Consider the following 27,924-nt stretch of genomic DNA (forward strand, 5'->3'; position numbering starts at 1 on the left):
GCACTAACTGCTTACAGAATGCAAAAAGCCTTTATCATTACTAAGGCAATGTATGATTTCATTTAGATCTTTTATTGTTTAAGGTTAACTTCATATAGAAACATTAGTTGATTCCAAACAGAAACTAGAGTCAGTATTTGAGTGATAACTTTTTTTTTTTTTTAATCCAACAAAACTTCCATAAAGCCTCTCCCTCTAAATCGAATAAAATTATTTTCGGTTTTAAGAAAATAATTTGTATCCTTCAAGATTAAATAGTGTGACTAAGATTTTTAAGGGGGGATTCTGGCTTCAGTTCCAGAACCAAAGAATTTCAGTTACAGAAACTCAGACACTACCTCCATAATCATCTTATCAGCGACCCACAAATATTGGATTTAAAAAAGAAACCAACTTAAAAGTATCCACCTCCTGCCCTCCAAATATTTCTTTCCTCTCTATCCTCAGACTACCAAAGTACCGATCATAAACTTACTCTGTAATTACCACTAAACTGAAAACCCTTTGAAGCATTATGCAGTAAGGAGACTGACAGCTCTACGGATAAGTAAGAGCTATCACTAGCCATACACCAACCTGGCACGTCTTCTATATTTTTGTGACCCAGCATTTTCAAGTGACTCTTTCTGTCTGACAGAACAGGGCTGGCCCGAGTTAGTCCTCTCTCGATCTCTTTGTCTTACTGAAAGGAAAGAATTTAGAATAACGATACAGATACATTTAAGAGAGGAGGATATCAAAAGATAAAGAAAATGCCACGTGTTTCACTCATCCCTAATTCCAGAAGAATTTTTAACCGTTTTTGCTTTTCATCAGTGCATGGTACAAGTGGAAAACTACGCCCTTTTTAAAGGTGAACTGAAAATCACAAGAGCAAGACTATTAAGTGTGATTAATTACTGTTATATCAAGGATACATAGCACTAAGTAGGCCAAACAGCAAAGAAATATAATGGGCACAGGACACACGTGTCTGATAAAAACAGCGAAGTTCATGTGCAGAATGAAGGTACAGAACTGAAACAGAACTGTGTGCGCAAACACATGTATTTGCATTGAAAAAAATTATCTCACTTATGTGCAAGAAATAAGGTTTTAAGAGAAACTGTGCGTTCAACCTACTTTCCATAGGAGCTTGGTAGCGGTCAACAGGTTTCCTCCGTCGAAGGTTGTAACGCCTTGGAACATCTTCACCGTCATTTTCTTTGTTCTCACTTCCTCTTGATGTTTGTACTGTACCACAAAATGACACCGAATCGTTAAGTACTTTTGCAAATTATATGAAATCCAAAATGCATTACACAGATGCCTGTAAGTTTTATTATTATCATTATTTTAATGACACAGTGGATCCTGCAAAACCTTAAGATGAATTTATGCAAGTCACGTTTCAGAAATCACAAATCCTAGCAGATGAGCATGCATCTAGACATTGTCTGTCCTCTCTGAAACTGCTGATGGACTTGTCGTCAGCCTCAGTGTTTAACAACAGGCAAAATTCTGTCATATTGCTTAGCTAAGATGCAGATCTTCTGAAAACAGCTATTTCAGAAAGTCACTTCTTAGTTTGAGAAAGTGTTTAATGGAAAGGGTTTTAATAATCTGTAGTGCTAAGACTAAGCACAGTAATCTAAGTCCAAGTCTAGCTCTGCCACAAATTCTGTGAGCAATAATGGGCCAGACACAGGCTTGAAGCTCACCAATGAGAAAACAATGCCAAATGCACATAAGCTTAGGCCATTAGCTTCTGTCAAGTAACCTGAAGTTGTTTCATGAAAGATGGTAAAAAACACAAAAACCAGAGTGCAATTATCTACTGGGTTCTGGTGAATATCCTCTCACGTTAACAGCAGGACACCGAGGAAGGAACATACATACTCCGTTCACCTACCTGTTTGCCAAAAGGACTTATCTTTTTTTCTTGGAAAGCACCGCCCTCTTTGGTTTTTATTTTTTAACCCCAAAGGTTGCATTGCTTTCTGAATGCAAGGTAGGTGCCATGGGGTATACAGACAGCACACGGAAAACTGAGTGATCAGTAAATGAGTTTGTGATCACTACCATCTCCAGTCCTTGGTGTTCCAACACTTCTATCACAAAAGCACGAATTTCTCTGCTTTATTGCTCCACTAACCCTTTCCTTTGTTCCAGTAACTTCCTTTGTAACAACACTGACACTTTCCTCACTCTTTTCTGGCGTATTTTTCATTATAAAAGTATATTCTAGCTCTTTCCTGATTTAAAATTGTAGTTTGCATTTTGATCATCAATTAATTGCCCCGGGCTCATTTCCCATTCAACGTGCTATTTAAAATTCCTCTCTACAAGCCTCTACTGCACAGCTCCCTGAAACCCACACACTTTAACCAAGCTTCTCCCTCTAGACTGGCCCCCGCCTTGTATTCAAGCTACTCTTATTCAGACTTTGAGCTAATGTTTTCCTAACTAAACCTCCAAAGAAGTCAACTCTGCTTCTCCCTTACTAGTCCATGGCCCAGCCATTCTTCCTCCGAAGAACTTCCCTCGGGTTCCCACCTGCCACTGTGCATCTCTCTGCTCCTCTGGGCCTCTGAAGGGAGGAGCAAAGTATTTTCTGGGGCTCAGCCTCCTGTCACTGTCTCTCTGAGCTCCTTTGCAGGTGTGCAGGTGAGCTCTCTCACATAATCTAACTTGTCAGCTCATCTACTGCAACACCCTTTTCGGTCCTTAAGTACAGTCTTGCCCTGTTCTGATCTGTTTAGAAAGCTCCTACAAGGATGATCTAATTTACTGCCTTAATCACAACTAACATTCTTCTTAAAAACTCTAAGTTTTCCCATCACTTCCAAGTTAATATGGCCTTTCGTGGCTTAACCTCATTCCACAAATCACTGAGTACCCAGATGACAGCTCCTAATTACAGGCCCTGACAGCAGCTTACGGTGACTGCCTCCTAAACGCAGAAACGCACAACGCTATCCTCCCTCCTGCTGAGCTTCACGCTTGGGAGGAGCTTTTCATAAACATCTGGCAGCCTATCTACCTTGCTTCCTGAAAATTCTTGCTGTGCTGCTCAAAACCATGAAAACTGTCACGCTCCTGCTGTAACGGTATCACCGTTTCGCATGCTGAGTAATAGTAACGCTGTCCATTTCTTTCCATTCCCACCTGTCTACAACCATCTGTTGCCTTTTATCTTGTAAGCAGTTTGGAAAAGCACTGTTGTTTTTGGTGGTTTTTTTTTTTTTTCACCTTTCAGCTCACTACAGTACAGCCCTAGAGCTCATACTAAGGCTTGTGAAGTCAATAGCAACACAGAATTTTTACAGAAGACAAATACCCAGTAGATTAGCTTCTTTCAATTGTTTAAGGCTTTTGGTTAGAACAGAGTAAAGAAAACTTAAAACCAGAACTCACCAATCTCATCTGGACTGCCAGGTCCAGTTCTTTCAAAGTCTGACTTCACTCAGGTGAAGATATCAAGGTTCTCCTAATTCCAAGCAGCAAGAAAGATCGGTCACAAACGTGCAGAAAAACAGACGTGCATACACGTACATCCACTGACAGACACGTCTGTCTGTTGATGCTTACACAGTAACATTATCGAGGCACCCCGTATACACACAAAAAATAAATTATTGCACAAGAGGAGAGAATGGGAATATGATTGCGTGCACCCACAATCAGCAACAAGAGTTTCTGCTCTAAACCAGGGCTCAGTACATGCAGTGGTTAAATACTTGCCCAGATACACAACTGAGTGCATTAGTTAATCAGAGGTTAATAACCTACAGCGTGACAGAACCAAGGAAAAAGAACTACCTTTCTAGCAGACATACCAAAAGAAATCATACAGGCGTGTGAGAGATGCTAATAAAAAGTACTGTGGACAATTCTGGATTCATTTCACAGCCCTGGGCAACCAGCTCTAGGTGTCCCTGCTTGAGCAGGGGAGGGTTGGACCAGGTGACCTCCAGAGGCCCCTTCTAACCTCAACCATTCTGTGATTTGAGAGAAAAAAAAGGGAATTCAGAGCTAAACTAGAAGCTATGAAAGTAGGTTATCGGGAAGTTTTAAAATGATGTGCCTATCCTTCAAAAGAACAGTAATTTAATAAAATAGTTGAATTTAATAGAGCAAAACTAAGAGGAAGTATGATTGCTGCATACAACTTTAACAGGGGTTCCTCTAGAGACAGGGGTTTATTTAAGCTCTCAGGCAAGGCCAGCACACAAACAAATATACATAAAGTAGCCATCAGTTCATTCAGCTGGAAATTTGAAAGGCTTCAAGTTCCTGAAAACTCTGGGAGCAGTTTGCAACCAAGGAAGAATTCTAAAATGCAAGTTAGGTCAATTAAAGAAAACAGCTCCATTTGCCTGTAACAGATGATTAAAGCTACATGATACTGGGGATTCTTTGTGAGCTCTCAGGAAAAAAAACGTTAACAGGAATCAAAATTCGAGTGAGTGACCAACACAGGAAGCTATGCACTGCCTTTTGTTAAGCTTTCCAAGTAAGTGCGTTCCTGAGCATGACGAGAAATATGATTTAGGAGTTAAGGAGAAAAAGCTAAACAGCTTAAACTGCCAAGCTGATGGAAAGCAGCAGTCTTTTTGCATATTCAGTCCCCCAGGCAGAGCTTTTAGTAACATTTGGAGTAAAAACCCAAGTCCGAAACAGCCGTTTGTAAACAGCGTCCATTCAAAAAGCAGAAGGCAATTCAGAAACTGGAGTGGAAGACATGCATTTCAGCATCTCCCCGTTATCCCACATCTTCTGCAGAAGATGCTTCCTCCACTCTGAAAAGATATCTGGAGCACAACCCTATCAGTAAGACATGAAGATATAACCAGAGAGCAAGACCAAATGGTAGTTTAGACCACACTATTCTTTGGAAGGAGGTTATTTCAGTTCAATTAAAATTACAACTAAGTTACTTCCCTACGTGAAATACTCTACAAAAATGGCAAACTGACGGAGTATTTGCTCTGTCATTTGTACCTCAACATCTTCCCAACATCTTTGGTATCTACGCATCTGCTCCATTTCATCCATTTTTTGTAGCACAACTTCCGCAGTACTAAGATACAAAGTTGACATGTAAGAGCAAAGTTAGGCATGTATGAAAAAAATAAAACAGCACACACAATCAATAAGAGATTTTAATGTAGTATGCACAAAACAAAAGTCATTGACACTTAGCCAAGATTTTAGACATTACCAAAAAATTAGGTCAAATCTTTAGTTTTGATAGAGATTTAAGAACAAGCTTTTGAGGATTTGCAAACATACGCTGTTTTCAGGTTTATTTTCCCCTCTAACTGAGCACATTTAAAATATATATATATTTAAATGCAGGAGGAAAATAAGAATTCTGACATCCTAGTAAGATGATATAAAAAAATTATGTCAACTTTTAATCCTACTTAAGTTGCTCTGCACAGTAGCATTAAGTCATTTTTTGTTAACCAAGGAAAGGCTGTTTGTTCTTCTCTACACGGGAATCTAAGTTTCGTGTTGTAGAAAATGATGAAATGAAAGGAAAGCAAATTCTGAAGCAGAAAACAATTTTGGCTTCAGAAACAGAAATAAACCATGGACAGAAATGCAGAATCGCTAGGACTACTTTGCTTTGACTGTATCAAACCGTCCTCAGTTTCTTAACCAAGCATTACATTCACTTTTGTGAGTATGGAACAAAAAGTTCATTAAAAATGACGGCACTTCTGATGCTAAGAAAACTGCCAAATGGGGAAAACTCAACAAATTGAACTCTCAATGCCAGGAGCAGCCATACCTCTTTGCTGTCAAAAAAAAGAGCAAGTCAAGGCCAACATCATGCCATAGTGCAAAGGCTTGCTAAGAAAGATCATTTTAAGAGGTCTGCAAGAAAAGATGACTTACTTTGTTATAAGTTTGTCAAATAGAATGGACGAGTTAGTAGTAGAGTACCGACTGCGTTGGACTCTACAGCTGCGGCGCAGCTCCAAGTCCCTGTTTTCTCCATGGACTCGTCTCATAGTTTTTGCACCAGCTCTACTCCTCAATGTTCTGGTGACTGAAACGCGGAAAAAGTATTTTGAAACAGTCACGATGGGATTCTCCTTATTTCACCATTGCTCTTGTAAAATGTAAACAAACAAAAAAGGCACCCTGAAGTGGATTGATTTTTCTTTAAATTTCAGATCAGAAGTTGTTGACACAACCGCTGCATTACACTTATTTATCGCTCTGCACGTTTAAACTGTCTACTTAAAAACTGTGACCTGTAGAGAAATTTTAAAGAGACTGAAAGCTAGCCAGACAAAAACAAACACACAACTTTTGTTCCATGCAGGAGGGAAATTTACTCCAGTTATTTCTGTCTTGGAAAAGTGAGAACAATCAACACCTTTCTCTAAGGTGTTTTCACTCCATTCATGTCAAACTGTATCTAACAGTGCTCAAAAAAAACACTATTACATTGCAAGCCTCTTCCTAAGAGGTGTATGTTTTATTACTCTGTTTATGCATGCAGCACTTTCATTTCCTGCATTATGATCTGACAGCTCAAGGAGGTAAGAATCGTTTCAAGAGAAACACCCAAACACCAGATAACTCAAATTCGTGCTTTTTAGAAAAAAGCCTGCCCATTGTTTACCGTACAGCACCCTTTGGCACAGGTTTGTTGCTTGCACTGTCATTAAAAGAGCCAAGAGGACAAGGGGAAGGGAAGAGCTACACCACTGTGGTGGTAGGATCACAGCTAAGGTTTAGTTTTGTGGTTGCCACCTATAAAACTAAGTTTAAACTTACCAAGTATCAATTTACTTTGCACAATTAGAACAGTTTGCTTTGTGCCTACGAAGCTGCAATTCACACTGCTCCCTCCCCAAGGAATTCATAAAATCTCCTATTTGCACCTACCTCTCTTCACAGAAAAGTCACTGATGAGTGAATTCAGCTGACTACAGAAGGCTTTGGGGCCAAATGAAAGCGATGGAGTGACCAAGTGCCATCCTCTTCAGTAACCAGCATAAATCGGTATCCCGGGGAGTTACAGCCACTTGCCTGTGTTATATTCTTTTTTTTGTTCCAATTTCGGCTTTCTCAACTGCCTACATTAAGAAAGAGGACAGGGGAGAGAAGGGAGAAGAGACTTTTTGTATTAGACCCATCAAGGATGGGAAATTTCACCATGTTTACAAGCCAGTGCTCCATGGTATACAAAGAGAAGCCTGTAGGCCTCACGGAGGATCCAGATCCCAAGTCTGTTGTGTACCATATACATGCGGTTCTGTATGTACCCACATTTCCTAGCTTGCTCATGTTGAATTCTCAAATTTATGAGCAATAGCACCCAAGTGGAAAAGATACATGTCCTGGTTTCAGTTAGGACAGTTAGTTCTCCTAGTAGCGGGTAGGTTGCTATGTTTTGGCTTAGGATGTGTAAAAGGATGTTTAGAAGAGTGCTGATACCACCCCGATGTTTCAATTGCTGCAGAGCAGTACTTACAACAAGCCAAGGACCTTTCGGTGTCTCACTGTCCTACTAGCGATCAGAATTGGCACACAGCAACAGCTGCAAGGGGACAGATTCAGGATGGCCGACCCCAACTGGCCAAAGAATTCCATGCACACAGAAATCACACACACAATTTCTAGGTTGGAAGAGACCTCAAGATCATCGAGTCCAACCTCTGACCTAACGCTAACAGTCCCCACTAAACCATATCCCTAAGCTCTACATCTAAACGTCTTTTGAAGACTTCCAGGGATGGTGACTCCACCACCTCCCTGGGCAGCCCGTTCCAGTGCCTAACAACCCTTTTGGTAAAGAAGTTCTTCCTAACTGTAATACACAATAAATGTTTGTTCATTGTCTTTTGTAAAAACAAGGAGTTCTGTTTGAGGAACAGGAGTGGTGAAAACTCCCTGCTGAAGTAAGGAGCTGTATAATGCTTAGCTAGACACTATGAAAATTCCTTTGCTTAATGTAACAAAAAAAAAGAACCCTCTCCCCTTCTCTCCTTCTGCATCTCAGTTGCCTCTTTTGTTCAAAAAACACTGCTGCAAAGTTCATGTAACCATCTCCTGATAAGTTGTTAAACTAGTGTATCAACATCTTGCCTTCCTGTCTCACGCTGGGCCAACATGACCAAATAAAGAAAGAAGTTGAACCACAACGCCGAGGAAGACTACGGCCTTCATCTTCACGACCACCAGAGGGACAGAGACGACCCCCTAGCAACAGTGCACGCAGTCGCAGAACATACCCGGACGTGCTGCGTAATCCTGAAATCACCAAGATATAAAAAGGGATGCTGGCGGGGGTGAGGTGCGCGCCGTTGGCGGAGCCGAGACTCCGTTGCCGCCCAGCGCTGTTTTGCTTGCTGTTGCTTACTCAATAACTTCCTTTCTATTATTAATGCAATGCTCTCCGAAAATTAATTAAGGGGGCAACTTATAACAAATTTGGTGCCGTGACTCGGATGAAGGCAATCTGATTGAAAGACCTTCGGAGGGGGCGCCCCGCTGATTTCAGCGGCCTTCGCTAGGACTACTTTCATTCAAATCCTTCACCGACGAACCCTAAATTCGGCAGCAAGCAAATAAAGCCGGCAATCCCTAGTAATCTTTGTGCACGAAGACCGAACGAAGACTCAGGAGTGAGTAAGTATAGGCCGGTGATCCGTTCGGTTGGGGTTGGGTATCCTGGAGCGTAGCGTTGTGAGACGTCCAATTGCGGACGAAGCGAGTGCGGACCCCTCGGTAGTGCAGTTCCCACATCCCGCGAGGGACTGGGCCACGAAAAGGGGGAAGCGATTTGTGTGTGTGTGTGTGAAGGCCCTCCAGAAGATGGGACAGAAGAGTAAGCCTTCTGGTCCCATGGGCAGGGTAACGTCTGATGTTAGGTTACCCTGGGATTAATGATTAAAAATTGGCAGGATTCCCCTTTTAGGCGGGGAAGCAATAAAGTAAAAATGATACATTATTGTGTTGAAGTTTGGGGTGGTAAACAGATTCGAGGAGACCACCTTTACTGGCCCGTATTTGGGTCCTTTGAAGATTGGGTTTGCCAGGCCCTAAATATTTATGTAAACTCAAAGGAACCTTTTAGTTTGGAAGAAAGTGAATATGCACATTTGTGGATCAGCTCAGAAACTCGAGCCAATTTATATCTTCTAAAAGAAAAAGGAGGGAATGGGAGGCACAAGAAAAACCGAAAATTAGAGATCCCAGCCCCACTGCCTCCCTATATTTCACCACCACCATCTGCAGCCCCTCTGACTCCCGGGCTTCCTAATCCGCAACCCCAGGGAGACTGATAGCGACTCTGACTCTAGCGTTCAGGGACCAGTGACTAGGAATATGTGGCCGTCCCCATTAACTCTGGGGACGTCCGAGATTTTAAGAAAGACAGGAGGAGGGTAAGCGAGCTTTAATGGCAACTGGCACAATGTTTCCAGCTGCTGAGGAATAATTCTAACTGGAATAATAACTGTACATTGCATATCGTATATATAAAAGCCCGGGCATTTTTGTTAAAGTGTTCTTTTATACCTGTGTTAATATGTAAATATGTAAATATAAGAACTGCCATTGAGGTGTATGTTTAAGGGAACAAAATTTTCCCAGGCATATTATCGGCTCATCAGGTTTAAATGTTCCCAGTGTAATTGTCTACAGGCAGTTAATTTACAGTGGTCTGATTTTACTTGTGTATCTATATATTGTGGATTTTGGAGGGATTGGGATTGACTAGTAAAGAGCTTCTAGGAAAACGGTGGAATATTAACCACTGTAGATTACAATAGGAAAAGTTCAAAGCAAAGAAATCCCGAGGAAAAGCCCCCTAGGATGTATACTAACACATTGGAGGGATATAGTGGGATGAGAGGGTACAGAGAGTAAAAGAACCCTTATCAAATATTGTAATCAGTGGTGGCCACTTTATAAACTAGAGGATGGAGCGGAGTGGCTCCTAAATGGAACTACTAATTATAACACCATATTACAGTTAACGTTGTTTTTGTGGAAAGAAGGAAAACAGGATGAAATGTTGTATATTGATGTTGTTTCAGCATCTTGGAGGGAAAAGGTACGGAATTAAGTCGGCCCCTGACTGAGCCTTTGATGTCGGCATTAGAAAAGTAAAGGCTAGAGAAAGATAAAGGAAGTGTTCAAAGGTTTGTTGAAAGTGTTAAAGGTATTCGAAGTTGAATGAGCAGGGAAAGGTGATGTAGGCATTATCTAAGTAACAGTCTAGAAGTTTTGGTATATTTGCATATTTGCTGTGGTGTTTGTTCAGTTTCCCAAGCATCGGGGAGGGGGGAACAGCCTGCTCCACCAGGGGCCTCTCCAGCGGCCGCAGGGGGGCTTCGGCTCCAGCGCCTGGAGCGCCTCCTCCCCCTCCTTCTGCACTGACTTTGGTGTCTGCAGGGGGGGTTTCTTGCTCTCCAAACTGCTGTTGAGCAGCAGGTTTTTGTTTGTTTGTTTGTTTGTTTGTTTGGATTGGCTCTGGGCAGCAGTGGGCCCCTTTAGGGCCAGATGAAATTGTCCCTTATCTACCATGGGGAGGTTTCTGTTTTTTGTTTTTGTTTTTTTTTTCACGGGGGCTGCCACTGCAGTTTCCCATCCCCACACCCGTCACACCCCCCCCATACCTTGCCATCAAACCCAATATACTGGGGCAGCTAAGTGATTACTGACTTGTAAAGTATCAGGGATTAAATTAACTAATGAAACCCTAAATGTGATGGGGGTAGAAGGGACTGGGATAACAGTGCCACTTTTGGGGGATACCAAGCTGAGACTAGGGGATAAAATGATCACTGGGCAATTATTGTATGTATCCAAGGCAGAGACTAACTTGTTGGGAAGGGATTTGATGATTAAATTGGGCATTCAACTAGTAAATTGTTAGACTGGAATAACAGTGTTATTAATGGAGTGCTCTCTGGCCCTGAGAGCAAACATACATGTATATTCACCTCTGACTGGAAAGACCCTGAAATGGGGGCGGAAGCAACAATATAGGTGGACAGTTTTACCTCAGAAGTTTACAGGGCCACCTATCTATTTGGGTAAATTCTAAAAAAGATTTTGGAGCAATTACAACCTCCCAAGGAGGTATTAATGTTACAAATATGTGGATCATTTTAAGGAAAATCGATACTCCCTGATGGGAGAGAAATGCTGACTAAAGGGATAATGAGGCAAATATTAACTGTTTTACATCAGAAGAGTCATTGGGAGGTGCAAGCAATGTGTGATGTTGTTCTAAGAAAGCATGTCTGTGTAGGAGTATATACTTTAGGGAAGCACACATGCAGAGGATGTACTACTATATGTCAAAGGGTAAATAAAAAGGTCTTCTGTAACCTATCTAGAGGGGGACGGGAGCCAGGGCTTTGACCTTTCCAAAGTATACAGGTAGACTTTACTGAGTTACTTGTTTGTCCTAATTGACCACATGACTGAATGGGTGTAAAGCTTTACTGCAAGGATCAAAGCAGGCCTTAGAGATTGAGTGGGATTTTCACAGACCCTGGCACCCCTCCTCTTCTGGAAAGGAAGAGTGAATGAATGGTGAAATTAAGAAACAACTAACAAAACTTGTGCTGGAAACTAAGGCTTCTTGGGTAAAATGCTTACCTCTTGCACTGTTAAACATATGGACACAGCCCAGAACTGAGGTAGGAATTTCTCCTTTTGAAATACTATATGGTATGCCCTATGACTTGGAATTGCCACTTGATCACCCTCAATTCTAATTAAGACTTGGAAAGAGACTTCTTTAACACCACTATGGGGAAGGCCCCTATGTTGTTTTGCTTACCACAGAAACGGCTGTTCGAACTGCGGAGAAAGGATGGACGCATGCCAACCGTGTGAAAGGCCCAATCTGGGAAGGTAAATGGGAGGCAGCTCCAGGCCCTGACGACTTGAAGCTGACACTAAGACGGACTCGATAAGTATTTTATATTATCTGTGTATCGTGGGAAGGGGAGGAGGCCCTGTTTCAAAGGCTCCCTAGTAGGTTCCCCTGAAGAACACTGCTGCTGCCAAGAAGAACCGATACCTTGTAGTTCGCTGCAACCGAACTGACAAGTGAGGCGGAGAAGTGAAAACAGTGGGGGACTGAGGGGCCGACAATTTAGATGGGCTCCGACCACCTCCTATGATACATGGGAGTCAGTATCATCGTTTTGGTCAGCTATGGGTCTGCGCATCCCCATCAGCCTTTTAAGTGGAGCTTGGTCAGATGGGAGAATTAATTCATCATCCAGCAAACAACGACAGCAGGTGCTCCCAGTTTCTGCATCACATTATGTGACCTGGTGTCAGTGCAGCCATGCTTTAACTGATCAGGATTTTATTTCTGCCCAAGTTCTAACCCAGGAAAGGGGTACTGTATTTACCCGAACGTGTATTACTGTGCATACCAGGGGTGTGAAACCGTTGCTACAGACTGGACACTCAGGGCTGGTTGGGATAAAATTTTACAAGTGGGATATGGGCCGCAAGGTTGTAACCAACAAGCAGATCCCCGTTACAGGTGGCGAGGGCATGGTATAGGGTATACAGGAACCTTCCATGGAAATAAAAAGTTTGCAAGGTTCTATATATATAACAAACTTGGACGATACTAGCTGGGTACTAGGAAAAATGTGAGGTGTCAGATTTTACAAACACAGAACAGATAGGGGAGGACTCGTACTAATAAAAAGGAGGATGCTGATAGGCCCCAGGCAGTAGGACCAAATGAGGTATTGTCAGAAAGTGTCCAGGGAATCCAGCCTGTGGAAAATACTACAGTGCCAACCCTCGGCAGCCCTACGAGCTCAGGTAAAGCCGAGAATGATAACATAGCTGAGAATAACATATGGGGGTGTCGTGAATGCCAGCTACCAATTATTAAACAAAACAAACCCAAATGTAACAAAACACTGTTGATTATGCTTTAGTATAAGGCCTTCATATTATGATGCTATCGGGAATCCTGGGGAGCCCTCCCACACAAACGAGAACAACCCTCTACAATGCAGTTGGGGAAAAGACATAAGGGTAACACTAACACAAGTCACTGGAGGTGGGAGGTGTGTGGGCATGGTTCCTAGTGGGAAGTGTCACCTATGTAATATCATGGAGAATGGAAAACAATCAGCTGAATGGTTAATCCCAGCCAACAACGCTAGGTGGGTTTGTTCGTGAGTGGGCGTAACTCCTTGTCTATCACTAAAACTCTTTAATGCGTCTCGTGATTTTTGTATACAGGTGATAATTATACCAAGGATTCTATACCACCCTGAGGATTGTATGTATACCCAGCACACAGTGGCAAGGCATCATCTGGAAAGACAGGAACGGTTCACGGCTCTAACTTTGGCCACCCTAATAATCCTGGGAGGAGCTAGAGTGGGGACCAGGGTAGCCTCATTGGTTAAACAAAATCAAGAATTTACTTCCTTACGCATTGCTGTGGACGAGGACCTGACCCAAATTGAACAATTCATCTCGGCCCTGGAAAATCTATCAGGCCGTTTTCAGAGGTAGTGTTACAAAATCGTAGGGGATTAGATTTGGTATTTTTTACAACAGGATGGGCTGTGTGCAGCCCTGAAAGAGGAGTGCTATATGTATACTGATCACACTGGAGTGGTAAGAAATACAATGGCAAGACCCAGGGAAGGGTTGGAAAAAAAAAAAAAGGAAACAGGAGAATGAAGCCCGACGGAGCTGGTATGAATCTTGGTTTAATTATTCACCTTAGCTTACTACTTTATTATCAACAATAACAGGACCTTTGTTGTTATTAATAATAGCACTAACTTTTGGACCATGTATTTTTAATAAATTGATTGCAATTGTAAAGGGATGTTTAGAAGCGGCAAATTTAATGCTCATACATGCCAAATACGAGCCAATAAGTACCAGCGAAGGAATCGAGGAAACATTAGTTCTTAGTAGCCAGGCATTGCAGAGCTTCAATGAACAAAATGAGTAACTAAAAGAAAAAGGAGGGATTGTAATACACGATAAATGTTTGTTCATTGTCTTTTGTAAAAACAAGGAGTTCCGCTTGAGGAGCGGGAGTTGCGAAGGCTCCCTGCTGAAGTAAGGAGCTGTATAATGCTTGGCTAGACACTATGAAAATTCTTTTGCTTAATGTAACAAAAAAGAGAACCCCCTCCCCTTCTCTCCTTCTGCATCTCAGTTGCCTCTTTTGTTCAAAGACCCTGCTGCAAAGCTCATGTAACCATCTCCTGAAAGTTGTTAAACTAGTGTATCAACATCCTGCCTTCCTGTCTCACGCTGGGCCAACATGACCAACTAAAGAAAGAAGTTGAACCACAACGCCGAGGAAGACTACGGCCTTCATCTTCACGACCACCAGAGGGACAGGGACGACCCCCTAGCAACAGTGCACACAGTCACAGAATATACCAGGATGTGCTGCATAATCCCGGAATTACCAAGATATAAAAAGGGATGCTGGCGGGGGTGAGGTGCGCGCTGTTGGCGGAGCCGAGACTCCGTTGCCGCCCAGCGCTGTTTTGCTTGCTGTTGCTTACTCAATAAATTCCTTTCTATTATTAATGCAATGCTCTCTGAAAATTAATTAAGGGGGCAATTTATAACACTTTTCTTGATTACTAACAAGTCTCCATTTTCCATTCCTTTTGAACAACTAATAGCAGTACTATTATCATCATCATCATCATTATGTCGTGGTTTAGCCCGGCCGGCAGCTAAACACCACGCAGCCGTTCGCTCACCCTCCCCCCTCCCTCTCTGGGACGGGGGAGAGAAATGGAAAGTGAAGCCCGTGAGTTGAGATAAAGACAGTTTAATAAGACAGGAAAATAATAATAACAATAATAATAATAATAATAATAATAATAATAATAATAATAATAATAATAATAATACAATGGTGATAATAGTACTACTACTAATAATATGTACAAACAAGTGATGCACAATGCAATTGCTCACCACCCGCTGACCGATGCCCAGCCTAACCCCGAGCAGTCCGGCCCCCTTCCCCCGGCTAGCCACCCCTATATATTGTTTAGCATGACGTCAGATGGTATGGAATACCCCTTTGGCTAGTTTGGGTCACCTGTCCTGGGTCTGTCCCCTCCCAGCTCTTACTGCACCCCCAGCCTGCCCGTTGGCAGGACAGAGCAAGAGGCTGAGATGTTCTTGGCTTAGTATAAGCACTGCTCTGCAACAATTAAAGCATCGGGGTGTTATCAGCACTCTTCTCATCCTAAGCCAAAACACAGCACTCCACCAGCTACTAGGAAGAAAATTAATTCTGTTCTAACTGAAACCAGGACGTCTATCCACCCCTTATTCCATACCATTTATGTCATGCTCAGGTTACACTCTTTTCCATACATTCTAATTAGTCACCTATAGTAATCATGGTAGTGATAACATACAGTGTAATATACTAATTAACATGGTACAATTCAGTTCATGGGCTATTCTCACCCAGTATTAAATCTCCTTGAGGTACACACCGCACCTCTCCGTTCTTTTGCATCACCCACCAAGTGTATCCAGGTCCCTGAGCGAAAACAATTCCACGAATAGGTTTGCCTTTTCCTGAGGCAGGAGTAGCCCAGACTGTTTTACCCAGCATATTTTTTACATGCACTACAGGAACTTTATCCCCATCTACAGTACGTAACAGGTTTGATTGGGCAGGTCCAGCTCGGTTGGTAGATCCCCTAGTATTGACTAACCAGGTGGCCTTTGCCAAATGCGTATCCCAGTTTTTGAACGTCCCAGCGCCCATTGCTTTCAAGGTAGTCTTTAACAGGCCATTGTATCGTTCAACTTTCCCGGAGGCTGGTGCATGATAGGGGATGTGATACACCCATTCAATACCATGTTCTTTGGCCCAAGTGTCTATAAGGTTGTTTCGGAAGTGAGTCCCATTGTCTGACTCTATTCTTTCTGGGGTGCCATGTCACCATAGGACTTGCTTTTCAAGGCCCAGGATGGTGTTCCGGGCGGTGGCATGAGGCACCGGATATGTTTCCAGCCATCCGGTGGTTGCTTCCACCATTGTAAGTACGTGGCGCTTGCCATTGCGAGTTTGAGGGAGTGTGATGTAATCAATCTGCCAGGCCTCTCCATATTTATATTTCAGCCATCGTCCTCCATACCAAAGAGGCTTTGACCGTTTGGCTTGCTTGATTGCAGCACATGTTTCACAGTCATGAATAACCTGTGCTATAGCGTCCATGGTCAGGTCCACCCCTCGATCACGAGCCCATCTGTATGTTGCGTCTCTACCTTGATGGCCTGAGGTGTCATGGGACCATCGGGCTATAAATAATTCACCTTTATGCTGCCAATCCAGGTCCACCTGAGCTACTTCAATCTTAGCAGCCTGATCCACCTGCTGGTTGTTTTGATGTTCTTCAGTAGCCCGATTCTTGGGCACATGAGCATCTACGTGGCGTACTTTCACAGCCAGGTTCTCTACCCGAGCAGCAATATCTTGCCACAATGCAGCAGCCCAGATGGGTTTGCCCCTACACTGCCAGTTGTTTTGCTTCCATTGCTGTAACCATCCCCACAGGGCATTTGCTACCATCCATGAATCGGTGTAGGGATAGAGAACTGGCCATTTTTCTCGTTCAGCAATGTCTAAAGCCAGCTGAATGGCTTTCACTTCTGCAAACTGACTCGATTCACCTTCTCCCTCAGCAGCTTCTGCAACTTGTCGCGTAGGACTCCATACAGCAGCCTTCCATCTCCGATGCTTCCCCACAATACGACAGGACCCATCAGTGAACAGGGCATATTTCTTTTCATTCTCTGGCAACTGGTTGTACAGTGGGGCCTCTTCAGCACAACCCACCTCCTCCTCTGATGATATCCCAAAGTATTTGCCTTCTGGCCAGTCCATGATCACTTCCAATATTCCTGGGCGACTGGGGTTTCCTATTCGAGCCCGCTGAGTAATCAGGGCAACCCACTTGCTCCATGTAGCATCAGTTGCATGATGCGTAGAGGGGACCCTTCCCTTGAACATCCAGCCTAGTACCGGCAATCGGGGTGCTAGGAGGAGCTGCGCTTCAGTACTGACCACCTCTGAAGCAGATCGAACTCCTTCATATGCTGCCAATATCTCCTTTTCAGTTGGAGTATAGCGGGCCTCAGATCCTCTGTATCCCCGACTCCAAAACCCCAGAGGCCGACCTCGAGTTTCCCCAGGTTCTTTCTGCCAGAGGCTCCAGGTGGGGCCGTTCTCCCCGGCTGCAGTGTAGAGCACATTCTTTACATCTGGTCCTGTTCGAACTGGCCCAAGGGCTACTGCATGGACTATTTCCTGCTTGATTTGTTCAAAGGCTTGTCGTTGTTCAGGGCCCCATTCAAACTCATTCTTCTTACGGGTTACTTGGTAGAGCGGGTTTACAATCAGGCTGTAATTTGGGATGTGCATTCTCCAAAACCCCACAACACCTAGGAAAGTCTGTGTTTCTTTTTTGTTAGTTGGTGGAGACATAGCTGTTATTTTGTTGATCACATCCATTGGGATTTGACGACGTCCATCTTGCCATTTTATTCCTAAAAACTGGATCTCTCGTGCAGGTCCTTTGACTTTATTTTGTTTTATGGCAAAACCGGCTTTCAGAAGGATTTGGACTATTTTCTTCCCTTTCTCGAAAACTTCCTCTGCTGTGTCACCCCACACAATAATGTCATCGATGTACTGCAGGTGTTCAGGAGCTTCCCCCTGCTCTAGCGCAGACTGGATCAGCCCATGGCAAATGGTAGGGCTGTGTTTCCACCCCTGGGGCAGCTGATTCCAAGTATATTGGACTCTCCTCCAAGTGAAGGCAAATTGTGGCCTGCACTCTGCTGCTAGAGGGATGGAGAAAAATGCATTAGCGATATCAATTGTGGCGTACCACTTGGCTGCCTTCGACTCAAGTTCGTACTGAAGTTCCAGCATGTCCGGCACTGCAGCACTCAGTGGTGGCGTGACTTCGTTCAGGCCACGATAGTCCACTGTTAGTCTCCACTCGCCATTAGACTTTCGCACTGGCCATATGGGGCTATTGAAAGGTGAATGGGTCTTGCTGATCACTCCTTGGCTCTCCAATTGACGAATTAGCTTATGGATGGGGATCAGGGAGTCTCAGTTAGTGCGATATTGCCGCCGGTGCACAGTTGTGGTAGCGATTGGCACTTGCTGTTCTTCGACCCTCAGCAACCCCACAACAGAGGGGTCCTCTGAGAGACCAGGCAAGGTAGATAATTGTTTAATGCCCTCTGTCTCTAAGGCAGCTATACCAAAAGCCCACCGGAACCCTTTTGGGTCCTTGCAATATCCTCTTCTAAGATAGTCTATGCCAAGGATACATGGAGCATCCGGGCCAGTCACAATGCGGTGCTTTTCCCACTCATTCCCAGTCAGACTCACTTTAGCCTCCAATACAGTCAACTGCTGAGATCCCCCTGTCTCTCCACAAATATAGATGGGCTCTGGTCCTTTATAGCTCGATGGCATTATAGTACATTGTGCACCGGTGTCTACTAAAGCCTTATACTTCTGTGCGTGTGACGTGCCAGGCCATCGAATCCACACAGTCCAATAAACTCGATTGTCCCTTTCCTCCCCCTGGCTGGAGGCAGGGCCCCCCTAATCCTGGTCAGAATCTTCTTCGTTTCTGTGTTTGAAGGACTGTCTGCTGGAAGTTGGAGCAGCAAACTTTTCGGAGAATCCCTTTTTCCTGATTGTTTTCTTTTGCAACTCACGTACCCGTGCCTCTAGGGTCGCGGTAGATTTTCCATCCCATTTTCTCATGTCCTCTCCATGGTCTTGTAAGTAAAACCACAGGGTGGCACGGGGTGAGTACCCACCATATCGTCTTCCTTGTGTGGGTGAACGCCTGCCCCTGACAGCTGAGACACTGCTTTGTACAGGTGCAGAGGAGAATAATCTCTCTTCAAGTTGATGAATCTTTTCAGAAAGTTTCTCCCAGGTGTTCTCTTTTGGTCGATGGACACTGGTTGGTTCAGGTGGGGAGGACGATAGATTCTCTTCAAGTTGGTGAACCTTTTCAGAAAGTTTCTCCACAGCTGAGACGCAGGCCTGTAAGGAAGAGGAGAGACTTTCTTCGTACTGCCGGAGTTGTTTAGCCACTTCATCCACTGTGGGTTCCTCATCCTCTTTCCAGGCCATTATTGCCAATGAGCTGGCATATGATGATGGTGCACTCCGTACAAACTTCCGCCACATGGGTCGTGTACACCTGACTTCATCTGGGTCTTTGGATGTTTGTCTGAGGTCTGGATCCTCATAAATCACTTCCCATACGGCTAATTCCCTCAGGTACTGGATTCCCTTCTCCATAGTGGTCCACTTGCCTGGTAGACATAAAAGTTCTTCCTTGAAGGGATACCTTTCCCTCACAGCTGAGAGGAGACGCCTCCAGAGGCTGGTGGATTGTGCTCCATCTGCAATTGCTTTGTCAATGCCGGCGTCTCGAGCAAGGGATCCCAGCCGCTTGGCTTCCCTGCCGTCTAATTCCACACAATTGGCTCCAGAGTCCCAGCACCGGAGCAGCCAGGTGACAAGCTGCTCACCTATACAGCGACCAAAATCTTTTCGCACATCTCGTAGCTCGCGCTCGTTTAGGCTTCGGGTAGTTACTGTTGATTTTTCGACATCCTCATCTTCCTCCTCCTGAATCCTTGATGGCCCAGCGTCGTCGTCATCTTCATCATCTCTATACCTAGTTTTGGCAGAAGCCTTACCTGGATTGGCAGAAGACTCTCTGCGTTCTAAACGACCTGAATCTCTATACCATTTTTTCACCTTCTCTACAGGGGCAGCTTGCACTGCTACTGCTCGTTTCTCTGACTTTGTTACAGGGTCTGCCCCAGAGGTTGGAATACCCTCTGCAGGGTCAACTTGCACTGCTACAGCTCATTTCTCTGACCCCGTTACAGGGGTTGGAATACCCTCTGCAGGGTCAACTTGCACTGCTACAGCTCGTTTCTCTGACACGGCCACAGGAGCTGGAGCGGCTGCAGGAGCTGGAGCTGGAGCGGCTGCAGGAGCTGGGACTGGAGTAGCGGCAGGAGCTGGGACTGGAGCGGCTGCAGGAGCTGGAGCTGGAGCAGTTGCAGGAGCTAGGACTGGAGTAGCGGCAGGAGCTGGAGCTGGAGCGACTGCAGGAGCTGGGACTGGAGCGGCTGCAGGAGCTGGGGCTGGAGCGGCTGCAGGAGCTGGAGCTGGAGCGGCTTCAGGAGCTGGGACTGGAGCGGCTGCAGGAGCTGGGGCTGGAGCGGCTGCAGGAGCTGGAACTGGAGCGGCTGCAGGAGCTGGAACTGGAGCGGCTGCAGGAGCTGGAACTGGAGCGGCTGCAGGAGCTGGGACTGGAGCGGCTGCAGGAACCGGATCTGGAGTGGCTGCAGGAGCTGGGACTGGAGCAGCTGCAGGAGCTGGGGCTGGAGCAGCTGCAGGAGCTGGGACTGGAGCGGCTGTAGAATCCACCGTAGGGGTCACAGTGGCCGTTGGATCTGTCACAGGGCTTGGAGTGGCCGCAGGGTCTGTCACTAAGTTGATAGAAGTATCAATGGCAGCTCGATAGGCATGAGCCAGGCCCCAGCACGTTACAATGATTTGCGTTACTTTGGAACTGCCAGAATCATGACACCTTTTTTTCAAGCATTCTGCCAGTTTTTGAGGATTTTGCCATTGTTCAGGGGTGAATTTCCAAAACACTGGGGGTGCCAACTGCTCTAGATGCCTGCCCATATCCACCCATACTCCCTGCCACCCACAACTATCCTGCCTCCGGGCAGATCTTCGGATGAGCTTCATAAGTAGTTGTTTAACTATAAGCAGAATCTGAAGTGCATTCATGAGGCAGAACAACAAGACTATGGTGGTCTGAGTATCCCAAGAATATTCAATATCTTGGAGAGCTATTGTGACAAGCTCAGGGGATAAGAGGGTGGTGAAGGAGGAAGGCAGAGTGATCCAGGAGGATACAGGGGTGGTGAAGGAGAAAGGGAGAGTAATCAAGTAAGAAAAATTATCTTCCCCTTTTCCCTCCACAGATTGACTCTCTAATGGAGAAAAACAACAGGTATAATTGCTAATAGGTCCCAAGATACTGTTTCCAAAGTACAGAGTCCACGATGTTACTGAGTATAAATACCAAGTTAGAGTCATGACCAGATATCTCATCGTCTCATAAGCCATTGCTATAACACTCAGTACCATAATGACCTGAAACCAGGGCCCGGAGAGGATAAACAACACTACAGAGAGCAAATACGGAAAATAATGTACTATAATACTCAATTTGGAAAACAGGCGCAGCAGAGTTGAGATTAAAACAATCAGCATCATGACAAGTGACTATTAAGCAGGTCTAACCCTTACACCAATTTTAGTTTAACACACTCTGATCAGATCTGCCATTATCTCAACCTTTCGAGCCCCACGTTGGGCGCCAAAAAGGCTGTCGTGGTTTAACCCGGCCGGCAGCTAAACACCATGCAGCCGTTCGCTCACCCTCCCCCCTCCCTCTCTGGGACGGGGGAGAGAAATGGAAAGTGAAGCCCGTGAGTTGAGATAAAGACAGTTTAATAAGACAGGAAAATAATAATAACAAAAATAATAATAACAATAATAATAATAATGATACAATGGTGATAATAGGAAAGTAATAATAGTATGTACAAACAAGTGATGCACAATGCAATTGCTCACCACTCGCTGACCGATGCCCAGCCTAACCCCGAGCAGTCCGGCCCCCTTCCCTCGGCTAGCCACCCCTATATATTGTTTAGCATGACGTCAGATGGTATGGAATACCCCTGTGGCTAGTTTGGGTCACCTGTCCTGGCTCTGTCCCCTCCCAGCTCTTACTGCACCCCCAGCCTGCCCGTTGGCAGGACAGAGCAAAAGGCTGAGATGTCCTTGGCTTAGTATAAGCACTGCTCTGCAACAATTAAAGCATCGGGGTGTTATCAGCACTCTTCTCATCCTAAGCCAAAACACAGCACTCCACCAGCTACTAGGAAGAAAATTAATTCTGTTCTAACTGAAACCAGGACAAGTGAGAACCTTGAGGAACTGCAGGGGGGGGGTCCTGAAGGGTCTTGAGGGACCCACGAGGTCCCCGTGGTGGTCTCGGAGTCCCCGCGAAGGTCACCAGAAGAGTTTTGGGGTCCTCAGGAGGGCCTCGGGGTGCCTGCGAGCACCCCAACTTGTCCCCGTTGTCCCCTTGTGTCACCAGCTGCCGGGGGGGGTTTCGGGGGGGGCCTCGTTTTGCAGCCATCGAGGACGAGTACAGCGGCCCCAAGCTGGAGGATGGCAAAGTCACGCTGGCTTTCATGAAGGACCTGATGCAGTGGTACAAGGAGCAGAAGAAACTCCACAGAAAATGCGCCTACCAGGTGCCCCACTTCTCCCAAACCCCCCCCCAAGCCCCTCGGTGGGGACAACCCCGTCCCCGGAGTGCCACATGTCCCCCGTTGTGTGTCCCCCCTGTCCCCGCTGCCCGTTTGCCCCAGCAGATCCTGGTGCAGGTGAAGGAGGTGCTGGCCAAGCTGCCCACCTTGGTAGAAACGACGCTGAAGGAGGTGGGTGCCCCCCTCGCCGGGTGCTGGGACCACCTTGGGGGGGCGTGGGGGGGCCATGTGGAGGTTCCCCCCCCCAAAAAAAAAAAACTCTGGGTGGTGACGTTTGATCCCAAACGCAGACGGAGAAGCTGACGGTGTGCGGGGACACCCACGGGCATTACTACGACCTGCTGAACATCTTCGAGCTCAACGGGCTGCCCTCCGAGTCCAACCCCTACTTATCCCCCCCCGGCCGAGGGGACGGGTGGCGGGGTGGGGAAAAGGGGAAAAAAAAAAAAAGGGGGGGGGGAAAAGTTTTTTTTTTTTTCCTGAACCACCCGCAGATATTCAACGGGGACTTCGTGGACCGCGGCTCCTTCTCGGTCGAGGTCATCCTCACGCTTTTCGGTTTCAAGCTGCTCTACCCCGATCACTTCCACTTGCTGCGAGGTAACGGGGCCACCGCGGGTGCTGGGTGTAATGGGGCAGGTTGTGGGGTTACGTTGAGCAGCCCTGGCTGTGGGGTTTTGTCCCCACATCCTGGGATTGGGTCCCATGCCTGGGGCCACAAGGCTGTGTGCCCCGCTCTTGGCTGCAGCGATGGGTTTTGGGGACTCGTCGCCTGTCCTGGGTTTTGGGGACTCGTTCCCTGTCCTTGGTTGTGGGGCTGGGTGTTGGGGACTTGCCCCTTGTCCTGGGTTTTGGGGCCAGGTTCTGGGGACTCGTTCCCCATCCTTGGTTGTGGGGCTGGGTTTTGGGGACTTGCCCCTTGTCCTGGGTTTTGGGGCCAGGTTTTGGGGACTCGTTCCCCATCCTTGGTTGTGGGGCTGGGTTTTGGGGACTTGCCCCTTGTCCTGGGTTTTGGGGCCAGGTTCTGGGGACTCGTTCCCCGTCCTTGGTTGTGGTGTTGGGTTTTGGGAACTCATCGCCTCTCCTGGGTTTTGGGGACTCATCTCCCATCCTTGGTTTTGGGGACTTGCCCCTTGTCCTGGGTTGTGGGGCCAGGTTTTGGGGACTCGTTCCCCGTCCTTGGTTGTGGGGCTGGGTTTTGGGGACTTGCCCCTTGTCCTGGGTTTCGGGGCCATGTTTTGGGGCCTCGTCCCCTGTCCTTGGTTGTAGGGCTGCCACACGTCCCCTGCCGCAGCGCCATGCCCCGTGTCCCTTTTGGGGTCATCCTGGGGCTGCCCCATCCCCAGGATTCCCTGAGCCGATGTCACCGGTGCCTCGTCCTTGCCCCACGTCCCCGTCCTCCACCGAGAGGCCTCGCTCCCCCTGGCTCCCCCATCCCACATCCTCAGCGCCTTGCCCCCTGTCCCGGCTGCCTGGCGTGTCCCCAGTCCTCGGGGCTGATTTTGGGGGCCCCCCCGCTTCGTGTCCCCCCAGGGAACCACGAGACAGACAACATGAACCAGATCTACGGCTTCGAAGGGGAGGTGAAGGCCAAGTACACGGCGCAGATGTTCGCCCTCTTCAGCGAGGTCTTCGAGTGGCTGCCCCTGGCCCAGTGCATCAACGGCAAAGTGCTGGTGGGTCACCCCGGGGGGGGCTGGGGGGGCTGTCCCCGGGTGGGTGGGGGGGCATTGGGTGTCCCCGTGTAGGGTCCTAGGGGGGCTGTCCACATTTGGGGCTGGGGGGGCTGTTTCTATGTGGGTCTGGGGTTGTCCCTGTTGGGGTCAGGGTCTGGGGGGGCTGTCCCCATTTGGGGCCCGGGGGTCATCCCCATTTGGGTCTGGGGGGCTGTCTCTGTGTGGGTGGGGGGCATTGGGTGTCCCCATGTGGAATACTGGGGAAACTGTCTCCATTTGGGGTCCAGGGGTTGTTCCCATTTGGGTCCAGGGGGCTGTCCCTGTGTGGGTGGGGGGGCCTTGGGTGTCCCCATGTGGGGTCCTGGGGGGGCTGTCCCCATTTGGGGTCCTGGGGTCATCCCCATTTGGGTCTGGGGGGCTGTTCCCGTTTGGGTGGGGGGCATTGGGTGTCCCCGTGTAGGGTCCTGGGGGGTCTGTACTCATTTGGGGTCTGGGGGTCGTCCCCATTTGGGTCTGGGGGGTTGTTCCCGTGTGGGTGGGGGGACATTGGGTGTCCCCGTCTGGGGTCCTGGGGGCTGTCCCCATTTGGGGCCCGGGGGTCGTCCCCATTTGGGTCCTGGGGGCTGTTCCCGTGTGGGTGGGGGGCATTGGGTGTCCCCGTGTAAGGTCCTGGGGGGGGGCTGTTCCCATTTGGGTCCAGGGGGCTGTTCCCGTGTGGGTGGGGGGGCATTGGGTGTCCCTGTGTGGGGTCCTGGGGTCATCCCCATTTGGGTCTGGGGGGCTGTCCCTGTGTGGGTGGGGGGCATTGGGTGTCCCCATGTGGAATACTGGGGAAACTGTCCCCATTTGGGGTCCAGGGGTTGTCCCCATTTGGGTCCAGGGGGCTGTCCCCGTGTGGGTGGGGGGCATTGGGTGTCCCCGTGTAGGGTCCTGGGGGAGACTGTCCCCATTTGGGGTCTGGGGGTTGTCCCCATTTGGGTCCTGGGGGCTGTTCCTGTGTGGGCGGGGGGGCATTGGGTGTCCCCGTGTAGGGTCTTGGGGGGTCTGTCCCCATTTGGGGCTGGGGGGGCTGTTCCTATGTGGGTCTGGGGTTGTCCCTGTTGGGGTCGGGGTCTGGGGGGGCTGTCCCTGTGTGGGTTGGGGGCCTCCCCTGTGTTGGTCTGGTGTTTCCCAGTTTGGGTCTGGGGGGCTGTTCCCATGTGGGTCTGGGGGATGTCCCTGTTGGGGTCAGGGTCCTGGGGGGTGTCCCTGTTTGGGTTGTCCCCGTTTGGGTTGGGGGTGTCCCTGTTTGGGTCGGGGGCTGTTGGCCGTCCCCATGTGGGCGGGGGCCTCCCTTTTGTTGGTCAGGTGTGTCCCAATTTGGGTCTGGGGGGTTGTCCCTGTTTGGGTTGGGGGTGTCCCCATGTGGGTCCGTGGGGGCTGTCCCTGTGTGGGGTGGGGGCATCCCAGTTTGGGTCTGGGGGGCATCCCCACGTGGGTCTGGGGGCTGTCCCCATTTGGGTCATCCCCGTTTGGATCCAGGGGGCTGTCCCCGTGTGGGCTGGGGGTGTCCCTGTGTGGGTTCGGGGGGGGGGCTGTCCCCATTTGGGTCTGGGGGTGTCCCTGTGCCCACCTGCCTGCACCCCCCCCCCAGATCATGCACGGCGGCCTCTTCAGCGAGGACGGCGTCACCCTCGACGACATCCGCAAAATCGAGAGGAACCGGCAGCCCCCAGACTCAGGTGGGACTCGGGGCTTAGCGGGGGGGTGTCCCCTGTGTCGTCCCCCCCCCCCCACCCGCTGTGGGGTTTTGGGGGGGGGGTCCCTAACCCTACACCCCCCCTGCAGGTCCCATGTGCGACCTGCTGTGGTCAGACCCGCAGCCGCAGGTGAGTCGATCCCCACCCTACAACCTTGGGGCTCGGTCCCCCCAAAATAACCCTTGTTGGGGGGGGGGTTGCGTGACGGTGACGCCCCCCCCCCCTTTTTCCAGAACGGGCGCTCGGTCAGCAAGAGGGGGGTGAGCTGCCAATTCGGGCCGGACGTCACCAAAAGTTTTTTGGAGCGCAACCGCCTCGACTACATCATCCGGAGCCACGAGGTCAAGCCCGAGGGCTACGAGGTGGCCCACGATGGCAAGTGTGTCACCGTCTTCTCCGCGCCCAACTACTGGTGAGTGGCACTGGGGGGGCAGTGCCACCCCCCCCTCCAGCTCCGGGGGGACCCGCGGAGACCCCCGAGCTCCTCCTGGGATAGCGAGGGGCTGGGTGGGTGAGGGAAAGGCTGCGGGCGTGGAGTCCTTGGTTTCGGGAAGGGTTTTGGCACCGTTTCCCGCAGTTTTGTCCTCAAAAAAGGGGCTGCTCTCGGCTGGGACTTCTTAATTGGGTTAAAAAACGGATTATGGATGTTAGGACCCCCGGATTATGGATATTAGGACCCCGGATTATGGATATTAGGACCCCAAATTGTGGATGTTAGGACCCCGGATTATGGATATTAGGACCCCAAATTGTGGATGTTAGGACCCCGGATTATGGATGTTAGGACCCCCAGATTACAGATATTAGGACCGCAGATTATGAATGTTATGAACCCCCCGATTATGGATATTAGGACCCCCCGATTATGGATATTAGGACCCCCAGATTACGGATATTAAGACCCCACATTATGGACATTAGGACCCCCGGATTATGGATTTTAGGACCCTCAGATTATGGATATTAGGACCTCCAGATTATGGATGTTAGGATCCCCAGATTTTGGATATTAGGACCCCGGATTTTGGATATTAGGACCCCTGGATTACGGATATTAGGATTGGGATGGGCTGCCCAGGGGGGTGGCGGAGTCCCCATCCCGTGTCCTCGTGTCCCTATTTTTTGGGGGATTGGGTGGGTTTCGTGCCCCCACCCACCCCCAGCACCGCTCGGCCTCGCTGCCCCCCCTCTGCGGGGTCCTCTCGGTGTCCCCCAATTTCTGTGTCCCCCCCCCCCCAGTGACCAGATGGGCAATATGGGCTCCTACATCCACCTGCGAGGCGGCGACCTGCGCCCCGACTTCCACCAGTTCACAGCAGTGGTGAGTTTTGGGGGGGGGCCCCAAATCTGAGACACCCCCCCCGGGTAACCAAAATTCCCCCCAAATCCCCCCAGCCCCCTCCAAAATTTCCAGCCCCCCTCTCCCTCCTTTTCCCAGCTTGGGGTGATTTTTTTTTTTGGGGGGGGGGCGGGAGGGGATGCTCGTGGGGGTCGTTAGCAGGCTATGGGGCAAACGGGGGGGGGGGGCGATGGGGGCACAGGAGGGTTTGTGGGCATGGGGGGGGCTTTGAGGGGCTGTGGGGGGGTCTAGAGGGAGCTATGGGGGGGGGTTCGGGGGGGTGTGGGGGGCTATGGGGGGGGGCTTTGGGGGAAGTCGGGGGCTTGGGGGTGACTTTGGGGGGTGCAAGGAGGGGGTGGGATTTGGGGAAGGGGGGGGCAGTTTCAGGGGTGCCCCCTCTGGGCCCCCCAACCCCATTTTTTCTCCTTTTTCCGCCCCCCCAGCCTCACCCCAATGTCAAGCCCATGATGTACGCCAACACCCTGCTGCAGCTGGGCATGATGTGACTCCCCCGCGGCACCCAGGGGTGCCCCCCCTCACCCCCCCCGCCCCCACCGCACCTCCTCCTCCCCCCCCCCCAGGGCGTTTTTAATATATTGGAAGATTGTATTTATTCCTCCCCTCCCCCCCCCCACCTCCTCCCAGTGCTCCCAGTTTGGGGGCTGTTCTGGGGAGGGGGGGGTGGCACTTGGGGGGGGGGGGGGCTGCTGGGATCTCCTCCCTCCCCCCCCGGAGGGGGGCT

The 27,924-nt window shown here is 48.6% G+C and overlaps 1 protein-coding gene and 1 long non-coding RNA gene across 2 annotated transcripts; one reads left to right on the forward strand and one right to left on the reverse strand.

Moving 5' to 3' along the window:
* Positions 1-203: 203 nt before the first annotated feature.
* LOC140000297 (uncharacterized) lies at positions 204-8,271 on the reverse strand. The gene is made up of 5 exons (XR_011805466.1): positions 6,889-8,271; positions 5,887-6,040; positions 4,984-5,062; positions 3,397-3,469; positions 204-1,233 (listed from the first exon to the last, which is right to left on the reverse strand). It is a non-coding gene; the product is annotated as an uncharacterized lncRNA (long non-coding RNA).
* A 4,803-nt stretch (positions 8,272-13,074) lies between these two features.
* Positions 13,075-27,782, forward strand: LOC113841088 (serine/threonine-protein phosphatase 5). The gene is made up of 10 exons (XM_072030165.1): positions 13,075-13,163; positions 22,254-22,413; positions 22,534-22,599; positions 22,923-23,028; positions 23,962-24,104; positions 25,738-25,825; positions 25,932-25,972; positions 26,077-26,255; positions 27,083-27,164; positions 27,626-27,782. Exons 1-10 carry the CDS (start codon positions 13,075-13,077, stop codon positions 27,686-27,688), a joined length of 1,017 nt encoding a protein of 338 aa, XP_071886266.1. The 3' UTR covers positions 27,689-27,782.
* The last annotated feature ends 142 nt before the right edge of the window (positions 27,783-27,924 follow it).

The sequence above is a fragment of the Anas platyrhynchos genome, chromosome 33, assembly GCF_047663525.1.
Source record: "Anas platyrhynchos isolate ZD024472 breed Pekin duck chromosome 33, IASCAAS_PekinDuck_T2T, whole genome shotgun sequence".
NCBI lineage: Eukaryota > Metazoa > Chordata > Aves > Anseriformes > Anatidae > Anas > Anas platyrhynchos.

Bases quoted from the DNA above. Each gene is read 5' to 3' on its own strand.
- LOC113841088 (XM_072030165.1), top strand. From the start codon at position 13,075: ATGGTTCCTAGTGGGAAGTGTCACCTATGTAATATCATGGAGAATGGA. The intron at 22,414-22,533 runs GTGCCCCACTTC...TTGCCCCAGCAG, and splicing joins ACAGAAAATGCGCCTACCAG to ATCCTGGTGCAGGTGAAGGA. The intron at 27,165-27,625 runs GTGAGTTTTGGG...CCGCCCCCCCAG, and splicing joins TCCACCAGTTCACAGCAGTG to CCTCACCCCAATGTCAAGCC.